The sequence below is a fragment of the Budorcas taxicolor genome, chromosome 15, assembly GCF_023091745.1.
Source record: "Budorcas taxicolor isolate Tak-1 chromosome 15, Takin1.1, whole genome shotgun sequence".
Taxonomy (NCBI): Eukaryota; Metazoa; Chordata; class Mammalia; order Artiodactyla; family Bovidae; genus Budorcas; species Budorcas taxicolor.
Genome location: NC_068924.1, coordinates 5,979,413 through 5,993,258, shown reverse-complemented (window position 1 = coordinate 5,993,258; position 13,846 = coordinate 5,979,413). Strand labels below are relative to the sequence as shown.

Genomic DNA, 13,846 nt, shown 5'->3' with positions numbered 1-13,846 from the left:
CTTGAGCTCTCAACCTTGAGCAACTATGAAAGCTTGGTTTTAAAGCTTAGTTACTACTCTTCGCGACCCCATGGACCGCAGCCTACCAGGCTCCTCTGTCCATGGGATTTTCCAGGCAAGAGTACTGGAGTTGGGTGCCATCGCCTTCTCCTATTTTTTGCTGAATTTTTGTGTAAACTGAACAGCTCCTCAAATGTCCAAGCTGTGCGGAAAGTTAAGTTCACACTGTAGTCAGAGACTGTTAAGAATTACAGTTGCCTTTATTTCACACTCTGCTCTAAGATGTTCTAGAATTAGTAGAACCTCTGATCTTACTGTTGATGCCACCTGGTGTCTGTGTGCTACTAGGTTAGGGAAGTGTTCTATTTATGAAAGTAATGTTCTGAGGATATTTAACATACTTGTATGTAAATCTGTGATACTTTTCGTTCAGCCTAAAGTAAAAACCTGGTTCTGTTTTTCTGTTTTTCTCAAGCTATGTGCCTTGCAGGGCTGTTTTGGTTTTTGTGTTTAATCAGTTCCTTCCATTGGAACTTTCGGGACTCCTGTTTCATGCTGAGGTGTTTGTTCGGGGTTCCCCCCACTTTCCCGAACAGAAGCAAGGAGATCAAGCTAGTGAGTTCTGTTCTTATCAGCACTGACTCATCTGTTTTGGCCCAGTCCAAAAAGAAATTCTGGTTCCTTACTTAGGGTTCATTTTTCTGGCTTAAACTCTCTGCATGAGCCGAGGAATTCAGCAGGAATCTAGTGCAGGCCTGTCTTAGTACCACCTGGAAGCTGTGTTTTGACCCACACCTGTGACCACTGCCACTCGGGGCACGGAGACCTTGAGACAGGTGAGCTGTTTGGAGCCCCCAATTCAAACGGCGTTACACTGAGAGTTTCCTGTCCCTCAGGAAAGCTGGGTGTATCTTGCTTTTCCCTTATGACCACAGAACCTTAGGAGAAATTTTGACCCCCTGAGGTTGCCAGTCTGAATTAGGATCGACTTGTCCATTTTGCTTCATGGCACAGGAGCTTGGTACCGGCTCTGAAGGAGGGCGCTTGTTGATGCTGCAGGGCAGGAGTCTTCGCTCATCCTCCGGGAATCACGTTGGTACTGAGCAAGTGTTTATGTGTTCACCTGGGAATCTTTTCTTACGTGTGTTGCGTTGGTCTGTGACCCTCATTCTTCGCAGTGGCACCTATCACTCTCGCGACGAGAGCACAGACAGCGGACTGAGCATGAGCAGCTACAGCGTCCCTCGGACCCCCGACGACTTCCTGAACAGTGTTGATGAGATGGATACAGGTTGGTACTTTTTGTTGCTCTCGGTCATCTAGCTTTCGGTCAGATACAGTCATTGTGTTGCTGGGTCTGATAAAGTATAGTGAGCCAAGAGTATTCAGAAGAAAACCAGTTAAGATCCTGTAAACTTAATTGAGCCCTGCTTTGTTGTTGTGGTTGTTTTCTTTCTTTTAGTAACATCTTGTAATTGAAGTCTTTTCCAAGTTTTTATATGTCATGGATGTCTTTTCTCTATTTGACATGACTTAGGATTTAAAATATTGAGTTAATTTAAAATGTTGAGTTAATGGGCAGGGCAGTTGAGGACCATATTAGAAGTCTCTGTTATATGGATATTTACTCTTAATTTCAGAGCAAGAGCTCTGTATTTGATTTATATGTCTCTCTGTGTATGTGATTCTTTGTCTGCCTCCCTCTTTGTGAGGGTCTTTTGTCCAGCTTAGGTGATGCGGGCCTCAGGTTGGCAGGTTGGAAAAGTTAGGTGGTGGCCTTACGTCCTTTATTGGAAGAGTTGCAGGAGCTTGAAAACCTCCCCCACAGGAGTGGTGCTCCTGTGGCTTACCCTTTGACCTGGACTTGGCAGCTGTCAGAGGGCACGAGCTGGCTGGGCAGTGAAAAGGCTCTCCGGCTCACTGGCCCCTCAGCCTGCCGCTTCTGGGAGCGTTTGGCAGGGCTTCTGTGCTGGTGTGCATCCAGCCGATGGCGTCGGTGTCCCTGGGAATCCACACCACCCTCTCCTCATCTGGATCTTAAGTCATCCGTACGAGTCACCTCAAACCCATCTCATTCATAACACCTTTCCTTATTCCTCTCTCCCCCGTTTCTCCCTTCTCTCTAAACTTTTATAACAATTAATGGTTTATGTTAGTTTTTCTGAAAGCATAGTCCATGGAAGTGTTCATGAATGTTAACGTCATCATGGCAAAAAAGGTTTCTTGGCCAGGTAAGTTTGGGAGACCTATAAGCAAAGAAAGCTAGGAAGACTTACTTTTCCAAGGACTTCTGGGAGGCGTGGTTTTACTGTTGTGAATGTGAATCTCCTGAGAGTGGGATAGAGTTTCATGCAGCCTTTTTATTTTATTCTGTTCCCCAGTGTGTACTTGCGAGAAAGACAGGCATACCCATTCATCTTTGTTTTCCCTTACTGTGGCGGTGCACGCCTGGAGCAGTCGGGTACTGACGCTGTTGAGTCACACCTGCGCTCTCTCTCTCTCGCTGTATATAATGTTTCGACGAAAAGTACTAATACAGTTGTGTCCTATCTGTCCTCTCTCTCTTGAGTATATAATGTTTCAGCGAATTTCTTCCCAGGACCTTCTTCAGGGCTGACCACGCAGGAATAAGCAGTCAGACTTGTTCAGTATCTGAACACATGAAGCTGAAGGAGACTTGGCATTGTCACTTTGCTAGCTGTGGGTTGTTTGGCCTAAAGTAAACTGGGCATCAGTGGAGGAAGTCCATCAGGAATGCGTTTCTTTCCCTACGTGTGTCACGATGTCAGCTTTTCAAAAGGACCTGTTTTCTTTCTCTCTCTCTCTCTGGTCCATCTAGGTGACACTATCAACCAAAGCACCCTGCCCTCCCAGCAGAACCGTTTCCCAGACTATCTTGAAGCCATTCCTGGGACAAACGTGGACCTCGGAACCCTGGAGGGAGATGGGATGAACATAGAAGGGGAGGAGCTGATGCCGAGCCTGCAAGAAGCGTTGAGCTCTGACATCCTCAACGACATGGAGTCTGTTTTGGCCGCCACCAAGCTAGATAAAGAAAGCTTTCTTACGTGGTTATAGAGCCCTCAGGTAGACTGAATTCTAAATCTGTGAAGGATCTAAGGAGATAAGACCTATACCTGAAATTTCCAGTTAAGCCAGGGGCAGTCTTCTGGCTAATACAGAAAAAGATGAACAAACGTCCAGCAGGATTCTTTCATCCACTATTTTGCTCTTCTTGTCCATTGCTGCTGTTAATATATTGCTGACCTCTTCCATAGTTGGCTCTAAGGAATCAAAAAAAAACTTTTGTTTCTTTTGCTATTATAACTACTGTTTGTTTTGGGGGCTGGGGGGAGTGAGCCTGTTTGGATGATGGATGCCATTCCTTTTGCCCAGTTAGATGTTCACCAATCATTTTAACTAAATACTCAGACTTGGAAGTCAAATGCTTCATGTCACAGCATTTAGTTTGTTCAAGCAATTGTTCTTCAGCTGCCTTTGGCCAGTGGAAAAACATGACTTACTGGTCTAACAAGCCAAAAATGTTGTATCTGATGTTTAGTACTTAGACTGATTTGAAGAGCTAGCTGAAACCAAGGCTGAAGACTGTTTTACTTTCAGTGGGTTTTTTTTCCTCCTAGTGCTATCATTAGTCACATAGTGACCTTGATTTTATTTTAGGAGCTTATAAGGCTTGAGATAATTTCCATAGAAATATATTAATTATTGCCACATACTCTAGTATAGATTTTGGTGGGTTTTATTGTGGGTTTTTTGTTTGTTTTTCTTTTTTTTGGTCTTCATCGGGATTTTTATTGTCTTAGGGGTTTTGTTTTGTTTTTTTCTTTTTTCCTCAGAATCTAAGGCAAATTACCATTGTAGTGCATCTGTTTATACTTGTAGCTTGGGACAGTTATTATAGTTCCTTTGGTAAATCTACATGTCATGGGTTTTTTTACCATCCTATTTAAATCTTGGTAATCAGCTCTCTTTATATATACCCACACACACTTAATAATGTTTATAATAGTGTGATAGCAGAATGTATCTTTTTTTTTTAGTTTTCCCTACTTTCCAATTTATTTTAAAATGGTAGCTATGAATGTATGCATTTAGAATACAAGACTAGTAGTTTATATTTCACAAGTAGTTTAAATCCGGTTGGGGTAGTGTGCAGTTGGTGGTGGTTTAGTGTTCTAGAAAGGGCTGTTCTTATGGATAGTGCCTCCAGGAGTCTTGTATGCCCTCTGGGCACACAGTGGATATTATCTGCTGAATTTGAAAGAAGTAAACAAGAAATGGCTTTATTATCCCCTTTAGCTTTGGAAGATTACCTTTGCCTTAGTTTTGGAAGTAAAATCTAGTAGTTTAGTTCTCTTTTATCATGAACACATTAAACACTACATTGAAATATTGCCTACAAAGTTGTTTTTACTTATAAGACTTGCTCCTACTTCTGTATGCTGAGAATTTACCCTGGATAGTATATGGGATACTGTACGGTCATAAGTTAGCTGGTAAAGTGATCAGATTAATGTATATTACTAGTTGATTTTAGCAAAGAAATAGAGATAATCATGATTATACTTTTATTTTTACTGGAAGAGATATAACTAGAGTATGTGTCTACAGGAATAATAATGTTTTCCAAAGAGTATTTTTAAAGGAACAAAATGAGCATGAATCAACCCTTCAGTATAAGCTATGAAGTAATACTTGCTTGTGAATTACAGTGGCATCAGCTAGCACCTCTACGATTAAGGGTCTTTCAGTGTTTATAGAGTAAGCCCTTATTTTCAAGGGTTTAGAAGACATAAAATCTCTCTTTTCCTGGCTAAAACTGCTATGAAAAGCCTCAGCTTAGGAAAACCTCAGGTGGGGTTGGTTTTTTTTTTTTTTTTTTTTTTTTCTGATTACAAAATATAAGTATTTTGACCCTTCAGTTTAGAGGATTGCAAAAGTTGGAAGTAAAGTTTTATATTAGGTAATTTCAGTGCTCAAAATGCAGTCATTGTGTTATATATATTGATTCATAGGTTGATCATTTGTAATAATTGACTCTAAGGCTATTATTAAAACAGCAGAAAGATTAAATCTTGAATTAAGTCTGGGGGGAAATGGCCACTGTGCAGATAGATGTATTGATTTTTTTTTTAGAGGAATAATGAATTTCTGCCTAGAATGCATAATTGAGTTTATGGATGAATGATACAGCATGTTGGCTTTTTTATATGCAGAAGATCAAAGCTACTTAGAAGGAGTGCCTACAATTTGCCATTAAGCCACAAATTAAGATCTCATCTTATATATCAGCAGAGTAGCTTTAGATTAGGGGAAAGGGTGGGAAAATGGGAGGGGGGTTGTGAAGATTTAGTGGGACCTTGATAGAGAACTTTATAAGCTTCTTTTTCTTCAATAAAAACTTGTCTTGTATATTGCTGTCATTAAAAGCAGTTGTTCCTAAAATTTCAATCACTTAAGTACACCCACAAAACAAAAATATGGAGTTCTTCATTCCCCCTCGATTTGGATTTACCCAGTTATACCTCAGTGTTGTGGCAGCACCGTGGTGTCTGAAGGACATGGTGCTTTGACCTAATCGTAACCGTTGTACTGACCTGAAGGAGACCTAAGCCTTTCTCTTTCTGAATTTGAATCACAGTCTTGATGTGGTCTTTCTTGTTTTTTGTCCTTGTTCCTAATGTAAAAGTGTTTAACTGCTTCTTGGTTGTATTGGGTGGCATTGGAATAAGATTTTAACTGGGTATTCTTGAATTGCTTTTACAATAAACCAGTTTTATAATCTTTAAATTTATCAGCTTTTTACATTTGTGTTCTTTTTAGTTAGGGCTTATTAGATCTACTTATGGTTGATGGAGCATATTGATTTATAGTTTCAGATTTTCCAGAGCACTATTTGTTATAATAACTATTTTCTAAATAATAGTGCTTTAAAAAAAATTGGAAAGTAACTTTTATACAAATTATGTTGCTGTTTTAAGTATTCATACTAAATAGATGCATTTTATATGGAACCTTGGCAGAAACACTAAAATTTTAAAAATAAAACTAATTGTGTAATTCATAATTTATACTAATCAGTGTTGAAACTCAAACAGTGCGAAAGTGGGAGGCAATATCCAGTGATTTACAGTTTCATAGCTTCTTTGCATCTGAGAAATGAATGCTCAGATGAATTTTATCTTCCATAAGCACGTTTTTATAAGAATTGTGGGTGTGCCTATCTTAACAGTTGTTTTCTGTGTCTTGACAAAATATTCTCCACATTTTAAATGTTTTATATTAGAGAATTCTTTAATGCACACTTGTCAAATATATATATATAGTACCAATGTTACCTTTTTATTTTTTGTTTTAGATGTAAGAGCATGCTCATATGTTAGGTACTTACATAAATTGTTACATTATTTTTCTTATGTAATACCTTTTTGTTTGTTTATATGGTTCAAATATATTCTTTCTTTAAACGCTTCTTTGTTGTTTTTAACAGTTAATATATTTAAAACGTTTTTGGCTTCTGAATGGGTCTTCCAGTAGAACAAGTGCAAGTAATAAAAGGTGATAATAGTGGTAACTAACTGGCAGACAGGTTAAACTGAAGGTCGGTGTGGCACTTGGAACTTCTGTAGTGTGGATATAATTCTTTGAACTTTATGTGCTCTACTCTTCCTGTAAACCATCCTCATTGATAAAAGTGTATAAGCAGAACTGTATCCCCTTCAGTCTTAAAATGATTTTACGACATGTGTTAATAGCAGCACAGAAGAAAATAATATTTCTTTCAAAATAGCCTTTGGTTTTATGTCTCCAAAATCGAATACTTAATGTGCTATGCTAAGTCACTGCAGTCTTGTCGAACTCTCTGCAACCCTGTGGACCATAGCCCACCAGACTCCTCTGTCTGTGGGAATCTCCAGGCAGGAATACTAGAGTGGATTGCTGTGCCCTCCTTCAGGGGATCTTTGCAACCCAGGGATCAAACCTATGATTCTTATTTCCTGCATTGGCAGGTGGGTTCTTTATCACTAGCACTACCTGGGAAGCCCTATAATACTTATGAAAATTATTAGGTACTATTTTATAAATTAAAATACTCACAGATTAAGTGGTAGGCTCTGAACTTTGAAGAAGCAGCTTTGTCTTTGAAAATCATTTATTTCTGTGTGTATATAATATCTTAATTATTGACATGTTTTTGGTGAGGCAAGTCTGAAAACAGTGTTTTGTTATGTATAATTTCTTTATGATAGTAAAACATTTTGTAGAACTTGAAATTGATTGTTCCCCTTCTGCAAAATGCACAACCCCTACTGGTTGTACATTTTAACGCAAAACCATACTGTGTGTCTATAGACATTGCCCCTCTTACTAGGGAGCTACTCTTAAGAGGCCGTACGCTTTATATTGGATGGCTTACAGTCCTTCTGGAGTCTGTGAACCAGAATTGTATAGCCTTCAGGTAACTGATTTAGTCAGTGTGAGTCAGTAAAATTCTCAGAATATATTAATTTGGATTTGGGAAAAACAGCCTCTAGAGAGAATAAGGACTAGTAGTGGGAAGTGGTGAGCAGCCCAGTGAGTTATCCCTTGACTTCCATCCTGTCGGCTGAGGTTGTAAAGAAAGAGCAGCGTCAAGGACCCCATCACATGTTCTTTCCTTCTGTAATGACAGCTCGGCCGTCCCTGGTCCTGGAAGCCATCACTTAGACTGAAAATCCGGCTTTACTTGGTATTTAGGGTAAATCCACATACTGCTGTCTTGGACTCCAGGGTTGCATGCACACTGCTGCTTCTGGAATCAGCCTTCTCTCTGGCTGGGCGACTTGTCCCCGCCCTGCTTTAAATCGTTGCCATTTAATTTCTTTATTTAAATAGTCCTGAAAACTTTCATAAACAATCCTCTTCAATTAAAAATTTGCTGAGTTAATATCAGATGAGAATTCTGTGACATACAGTGCTGTAGTTTTTCCAGATCAAACATGAAATGTTTTTTGCCATATCATCTGTATACAGAAAGCTCTGATACAAGTGAAATTAATAATTTTCTAACCATAAACATAGCCTTAAACTGGCAAACATAATAGTACCACAAATGAAAACAGTTACAGAATCAAGGCACTCGCAAAATAAGATGATGTTTAAAAGATACTCTGAATTTTTTAATCTGTCATATTTTAACCACAAACAAAACTCCTGAATCAGGTGACTTGACATCTAAACTGAGAGGACTCTGTTAGAAGTTGAAAACAAAATGAGACAAAACTGGGTCTGTGTGTTGCTAATTGGAGATATCTGAGTGAAGAGCCTATTTCTGTAAAATTCCTAAACAGCTAATCTGGCACTTGGATTTCTTTTTTTTTTTTTTTTTTTTAAGTGAAACTATTAAATACTAGAGTTACTATAACTTTGTGAAGCTGATACTGGTTTGTATTGCAAAGTCAGTGAATGGACAATTTCTTGTTCAGTCACTCAGCCGTGTCCGACTCTTTGCCACCCCACGGACTACAGCAACAGCACGCAGGACAGTGCTTGATTCTTACTGAAAGAAACCTCTCCAAAAAACAGACAGAAAAACAGCATCTAAATCAGGAGGGTATCCTATTAGCATGACTTAAATTATTTCTCAGGCTTAGGATACAGTTTTACCCATGTTTCCTTATGTCTCAAGTATCTTCAGAGACTATAGTCCCTGTGACCTTCACATAGGACTTCACATGTGGACGTCAGAGTCCATACAAAGTAGTCTATGAGTTAAACGTTACCTTTCGGGTATAATTTTCATTGTAACATTCTAGAAGTCTCATCTCAGTTCCATTTAAGGATGTATTGTGAGTTCAAGTTCTTGTGTATAGTGGATTTACCCAGGATTAAAATGATGGTATATTAGAAATGATGGCCAATTAGAAGAGAAATTCATTTTCTTTAAGTTGTAGATTAAGTGGCAGAACTTGAGGCAAAAGCACTGCTGCATGAGTGCTGTCTCCCTGAACTGCTGAAGCCAACAGTGATAAATGGACTAGGAAATTGAAGATCATTTCTCCTTAATTGAGCTTAATAGCGACTTGTATTTATCTACAGCCGGGGTTCAACAGAAACATCTCATTGGCTCAGTGATGAGGATCTGAATAATAGTCAGAATATCACAGCTGCAATGAGATTCCAATCACTGGGGTAACCATGAATTAGGACCTTAGGTTTTATGAGAGATACGAAGAGTCATATTCATGAAGCGTCAGGCTGCTGAGTAACTTGAAGTCACACTGCAAAGCTGCATGTGCAGTAGCTACTGAAGAAGGCCATTTGCTGAAGTATTTTCTCCAGACACCAAGAAATCTCTTGAGCCCTATAAAATAACCTCAGTAAGACTGGCCAGAGTAGAATGTGGGCTGGAGATTCAGTTGTCTCTTACAATCTAAATCTTAAATAGCATATGCCCATGTATTGTCCAGTCAAAAAATGGCTGATGCCTTACAGGAAATACATTATTTTATAAACAGCTAAGAACTACACACACACACCCCTTTATTTTTTTAGCCGCACCACAGGGCACCTGGGATTTTAGTTCCCTGGCCAGGGATCACACCCATGCCCCCAGCATTGGAAGCACAGTCTTAACCACTGGACTGCCAGAGAAGTCCCAAGACTCCCTCTGAGGGTGCATCATTGATCTAAAATGGAGCGGGAAGTCCTGGCTGAATCTGGAATGTTGTTCAGGAAATTTAACATTGATTAAATAACTATTGACCAAATCCCAATCAGTTTTCTAAAATCATTTAAGCAAATTTCTCAAGGCCTGAACATTTCCAACAGTTTTCAGTGTTGTGCTGTGCTAAATATTGCAGAGTTCAAAAGCAGATTCTTTGCCTTATCAAGGTTACATCTCACTGCCATCACTATGGGAGTGGAAGACTGGAACTTCTCTCAGGTCAAGTGAAAATATTATCATTTATCCAATCTCTGACACTGGTTAGAAGGACCAAAACAAAATATAGGAATAACTGGTAAGTTACTGGCATTCTTTAAAAGCAACGTTTTTCAACATGAGTATGATCTTTCTCATCTTTACATTGTTATTGAATGATCCTTCAAACTTGAGTAGGTCTACTCAGGGTACTTGCATAGTTACATGAGTTGGCTTGCTCTCATTAGTATGCACTCCAAGTGACCTACCCCTCCCATTTTTGTCTAAATATGCTTTGATACTTTTTTTCAACAGCAATGAGTAATATTCTATAATAATTACCAAAATGTTTATACATGTTACCTTATTTGGAAAACTCAGCAATGGCCACAGGACTGGAAGTCAGTTTTCATTCCAGCCCCAAAGAAGGGCAGTTGAAAGAATGTTCCAACTATCAGACAATTGTGCTCATTTAACATGCAAGTAAGATTATGCTCAAAATCCTTCCCAGTTAGGTTTCAGCAGTATGTGAACCAAGAACTTCCAGATGTACATGCTGGGTTTAGAAAAAGCAGAGGAACTAGGGATCAAGTTGCCAACATTCATTGGATCATAGAGAAAGCAAGGGAATTCCAGAAAAACATCTAGATCTGCTTCATTGACTATGCTAAAGCCTTCAACTATGTGGATCACAGCAAATTGGAAAATTCTTCAAGAGGTGGGAATACCAGACCACCTTACCTCTCTCCTGAGAAACATGTATGCAAATCAAGAAGGAACAATTAGAACCAAGCAACATGGAACAACTGACAGGTTCCAAATGGGGAAAGGAGTATGACAGGGCTGTATATTGTCACCCTGTTTATTCAGCTTACATGTGGAGAGTACATCATTTGAAATGACAGGCTGGATGAAGCACAAACTGGAATCAAGATTGCCAGGAAAAGTATCAAAAACCTTGGATATGCAGATGATACCACTCAAATGGCAGAAAGTGAAAAGGAACTAAAGAGCCTCTTGAGGAGAGTGAAAGAGGAGAGTGAAAAGCTGGCTTAAAACTCAGCATTCAAAACACTAAGATTATGGCATCCAGTCCCATCACTTCATGGCAAACAGAAGGGGAAAAAGTAGAAGCAGTGACAGACTCTTTTCTTGGGCTCCAAACACTGTGGACAGTAACCGCAGCCATGAAATTCAAAGTCACTTGCTCTTTGGAAGGAAAGCTATGACAAACCTAGACAGCAGATTAAAAAGCAAAGACATCACTTTGCTAACAAAAGTGTGTATAGTCACAGCTATGATTTTTCCAGTAGGCTTGTAGAGATGTCAGATACAGAATGCTGAGCACCAAAGAATTGATGCTTATGATTTGTAGCGCTGAGAAAGACTCAGGAGAGTCCCTTGGACTGCAGGGAGATCAAACCAGTCAGTCCTATAGGAAATCAACCCTGAATATGCATCTGAAGACTGATGATGAAGCTGAAGCTCCAGTACTTTGGCCACCTGATGCAAAGAGCCAACTCATTGGAAAAGACCTTGATGCTAGGAAAGATTGAAGGCAAAAGGAGAAGAGGGCAGCAGAGGATGAGATGGTTAAATAGCATGACCGACTTGATGAACATGAATTTGATCTAACTCTGGGAGATAGTGAAGGACAGGGAAGCCTAGGGTGCTGCGGAACGTAAGGTCACCAACGTTTGGACATGACTTAGCAACTGAAAAACAACAGCAGAACCTTACTTGATCAAGTAAGGCCGAGTCCTTTAAGGTATTATTACTGCCTCTCCTAAGTGCCTTAAACCTAGGTCCAAATCCCACCCTCTGTGAAGTGACTGGTAAAAGTTGAGGGCATGGCCCGTAACTGGGGATCTTGTGCACACAGGCAAACTCTACTCAGGGGGCCTCTTCCATATCTATCCCTGGCCCCACTGCAGGTGGGACTGTGCCTTCATACAGAGCTAATCCTAGCAAAGACTGCCACAGCATTGCAGTGCTCTTGGTTATCAAGGCTAATGTTCCATTTTTGAGAACCATGTATACATAGATTCAAGAAACAATGCTGTCGGGTAATATTCTAGTCTTGAGTAGTGGTATGGTAACTTCCTCAAGTTGTTCACAAAATAGAAGAGAGAAAACTGCTAAGTGTTGAAGGGTAGTTCACACAGTGTACCGTGCAAGTGTAGTCTAGGGAAAGACTTCCTCCTGGGATGATTAAGAACAGCTTCATACTGGTGGCATTTAAACTGAGCATTGAGGGGTTGTGATTTAACCAGCAGAAATGGTGTTATATGCAGAGGAGAGCACAAAGCGGGACTGTGGGGATAGGGAGTATTTCCTTTGGTCTGTAAACTATAGTATGATGGATTGACTCAGTATATTTGGTATGTGCCAGGCCTTATTCCTGACTTTGCTGCTGCTGCTAAGTCGCTTCAGTCATGTCCAACTCTGTGCAACCCCATAGACAGCAGCCCACCAGGCTCCCCCGTCCCTGGGATGGAGAATTGGCAAGAACACTGGAGTGGGTTGCCATTTTCTTCTCCAGTGCAGAAAAGTGAAAGTGAAGTCACTCAGTCGTGTCCGACTCCTAGCAACCCCATGACTGCAGCCTACAAGGCTTCTCCATCCATGGGATTTTCCAGGCAAGAGTACTGGAGTGGGTTGCCATTGCCTTCTCCAACTCTGGAATACAGCAAAGATCAAAGCAAACACAAATCTCTGCCCTCACAGGGGTTACTACACTCCACAGCCAGGACCAGATAATAGTATGTATTGAGTGCACTGTAGGCCAAGCACTTTTCATGTATTCATTCATTCAGTCCTGGCAACAGCCCACTGAGGTATGTCCTATCCTAGTTTTGCAGGTAAGAAAACTAGCAGAGTTCACACAACATTTGTGTTTAAAGTACAGGCTTGCCATTCACATTTTAAGAAAATAATGATTGAACTTGCACAAAGGTTAACAAAATCCGCTGGATATACAGAAAAAAAAATGTAGATAGCTGCATACACATCCCCAGATACTACCGGTGAACTCGGTACTTTTTCTACATAGCAAATGGAAAACAAGAGGGAACATCATTTCAAAGGCACCTGATGTTTCCCCAATGGTATAATCAGACTTGTCTGCTCAGACAATGAAGTACTATAGATGGTGTTTCTCACACAGAGATAGAAATTAGGAAAACTGGTGTCTGAGCAGATTCCTAACTTGTGAAACTTACCTCAAGCAAAGAAAAACAGGAAAATCTAATTTCGTGAGTCCACCAAGAGCAGTAACTCGTAGGCTCAAAGGCCATGAACCACTGGAGTAGGGGAGAGGAGTGTCATTGAACAGAAACGGGCCAAGTGAACCACCAGCAGAAAACTGAAGTCACAGACGTAGCATCAGCAAGAGGCGGCAGTACTTGCATATGTGCTGAACCACACATCCAGTCTGAACCCTTTGGACTGGACTACCATGAGCTGAGACGTGATGCGGGGAATGCATGCTGACAGCGCCCGCATTCCAGCTGAGGGGCAGGAATCACAAGCTGGTATGAGCAGGGGGGCACTCGCTTCTGTGTGGCTCCTTGGAGATCAGGGGCAACAGACCCGTGCAGCTGTGCCCCCAGAGACGGGCATGTGGGAGTAAGACAAGTAGCTCCAGAAGCTCTTGAAGGTGGCTAAAAGGCGGGTCACAAGACCTCAGTGACCCAGACTTGAGTTCTTAGTACCCCTCACAGTTCACTCCTCCAGAGAGGAGTGAGTTCTGGGGGAATTGTCTCTGGCCTCTCCATTCAAGAGGAGACTGAATCATGTCCAGGAAAAAGATCCATGAATTTGTAGAGTAAAACAAGTGCCAGAGAGGAAGCCACCCACACAGGAGAAACTCCTTATTCTGTCAATATCAGAGAACACCTCCTGGGTGGAAGGTATGCTGCTAGG

General features: G+C 40.6%; 1 protein-coding gene across 4 annotated transcripts in view; it reads left to right on the top strand.

The window, feature by feature from the left end:
- YAP1 (Yes1 associated transcriptional regulator) overlaps nucleotides 1–4,907 on the top strand; it is a 138,932-nt gene extending 134,025 nt beyond the window's left edge. For all 4 annotated transcript variants that reach the window (XM_052652416.1, XM_052652414.1, XM_052652415.1 and 1 more), the window contains 2 exons: nucleotides 1,179–1,291; nucleotides 2,840–4,907. In XM_052652416.1, coding sequence (XP_052508376.1) covers nucleotides 1,179–1,291; nucleotides 2,840–3,078 — 352 coding nt within the window. In that variant the 3' untranslated portion in view covers nucleotides 3,079–4,907. The remainder of the gene's footprint in view (nucleotides 1–1,178; nucleotides 1,292–2,839) is intronic.
- The last annotated feature ends 8,939 nt before the right edge of the window (nucleotides 4,908–13,846 follow it).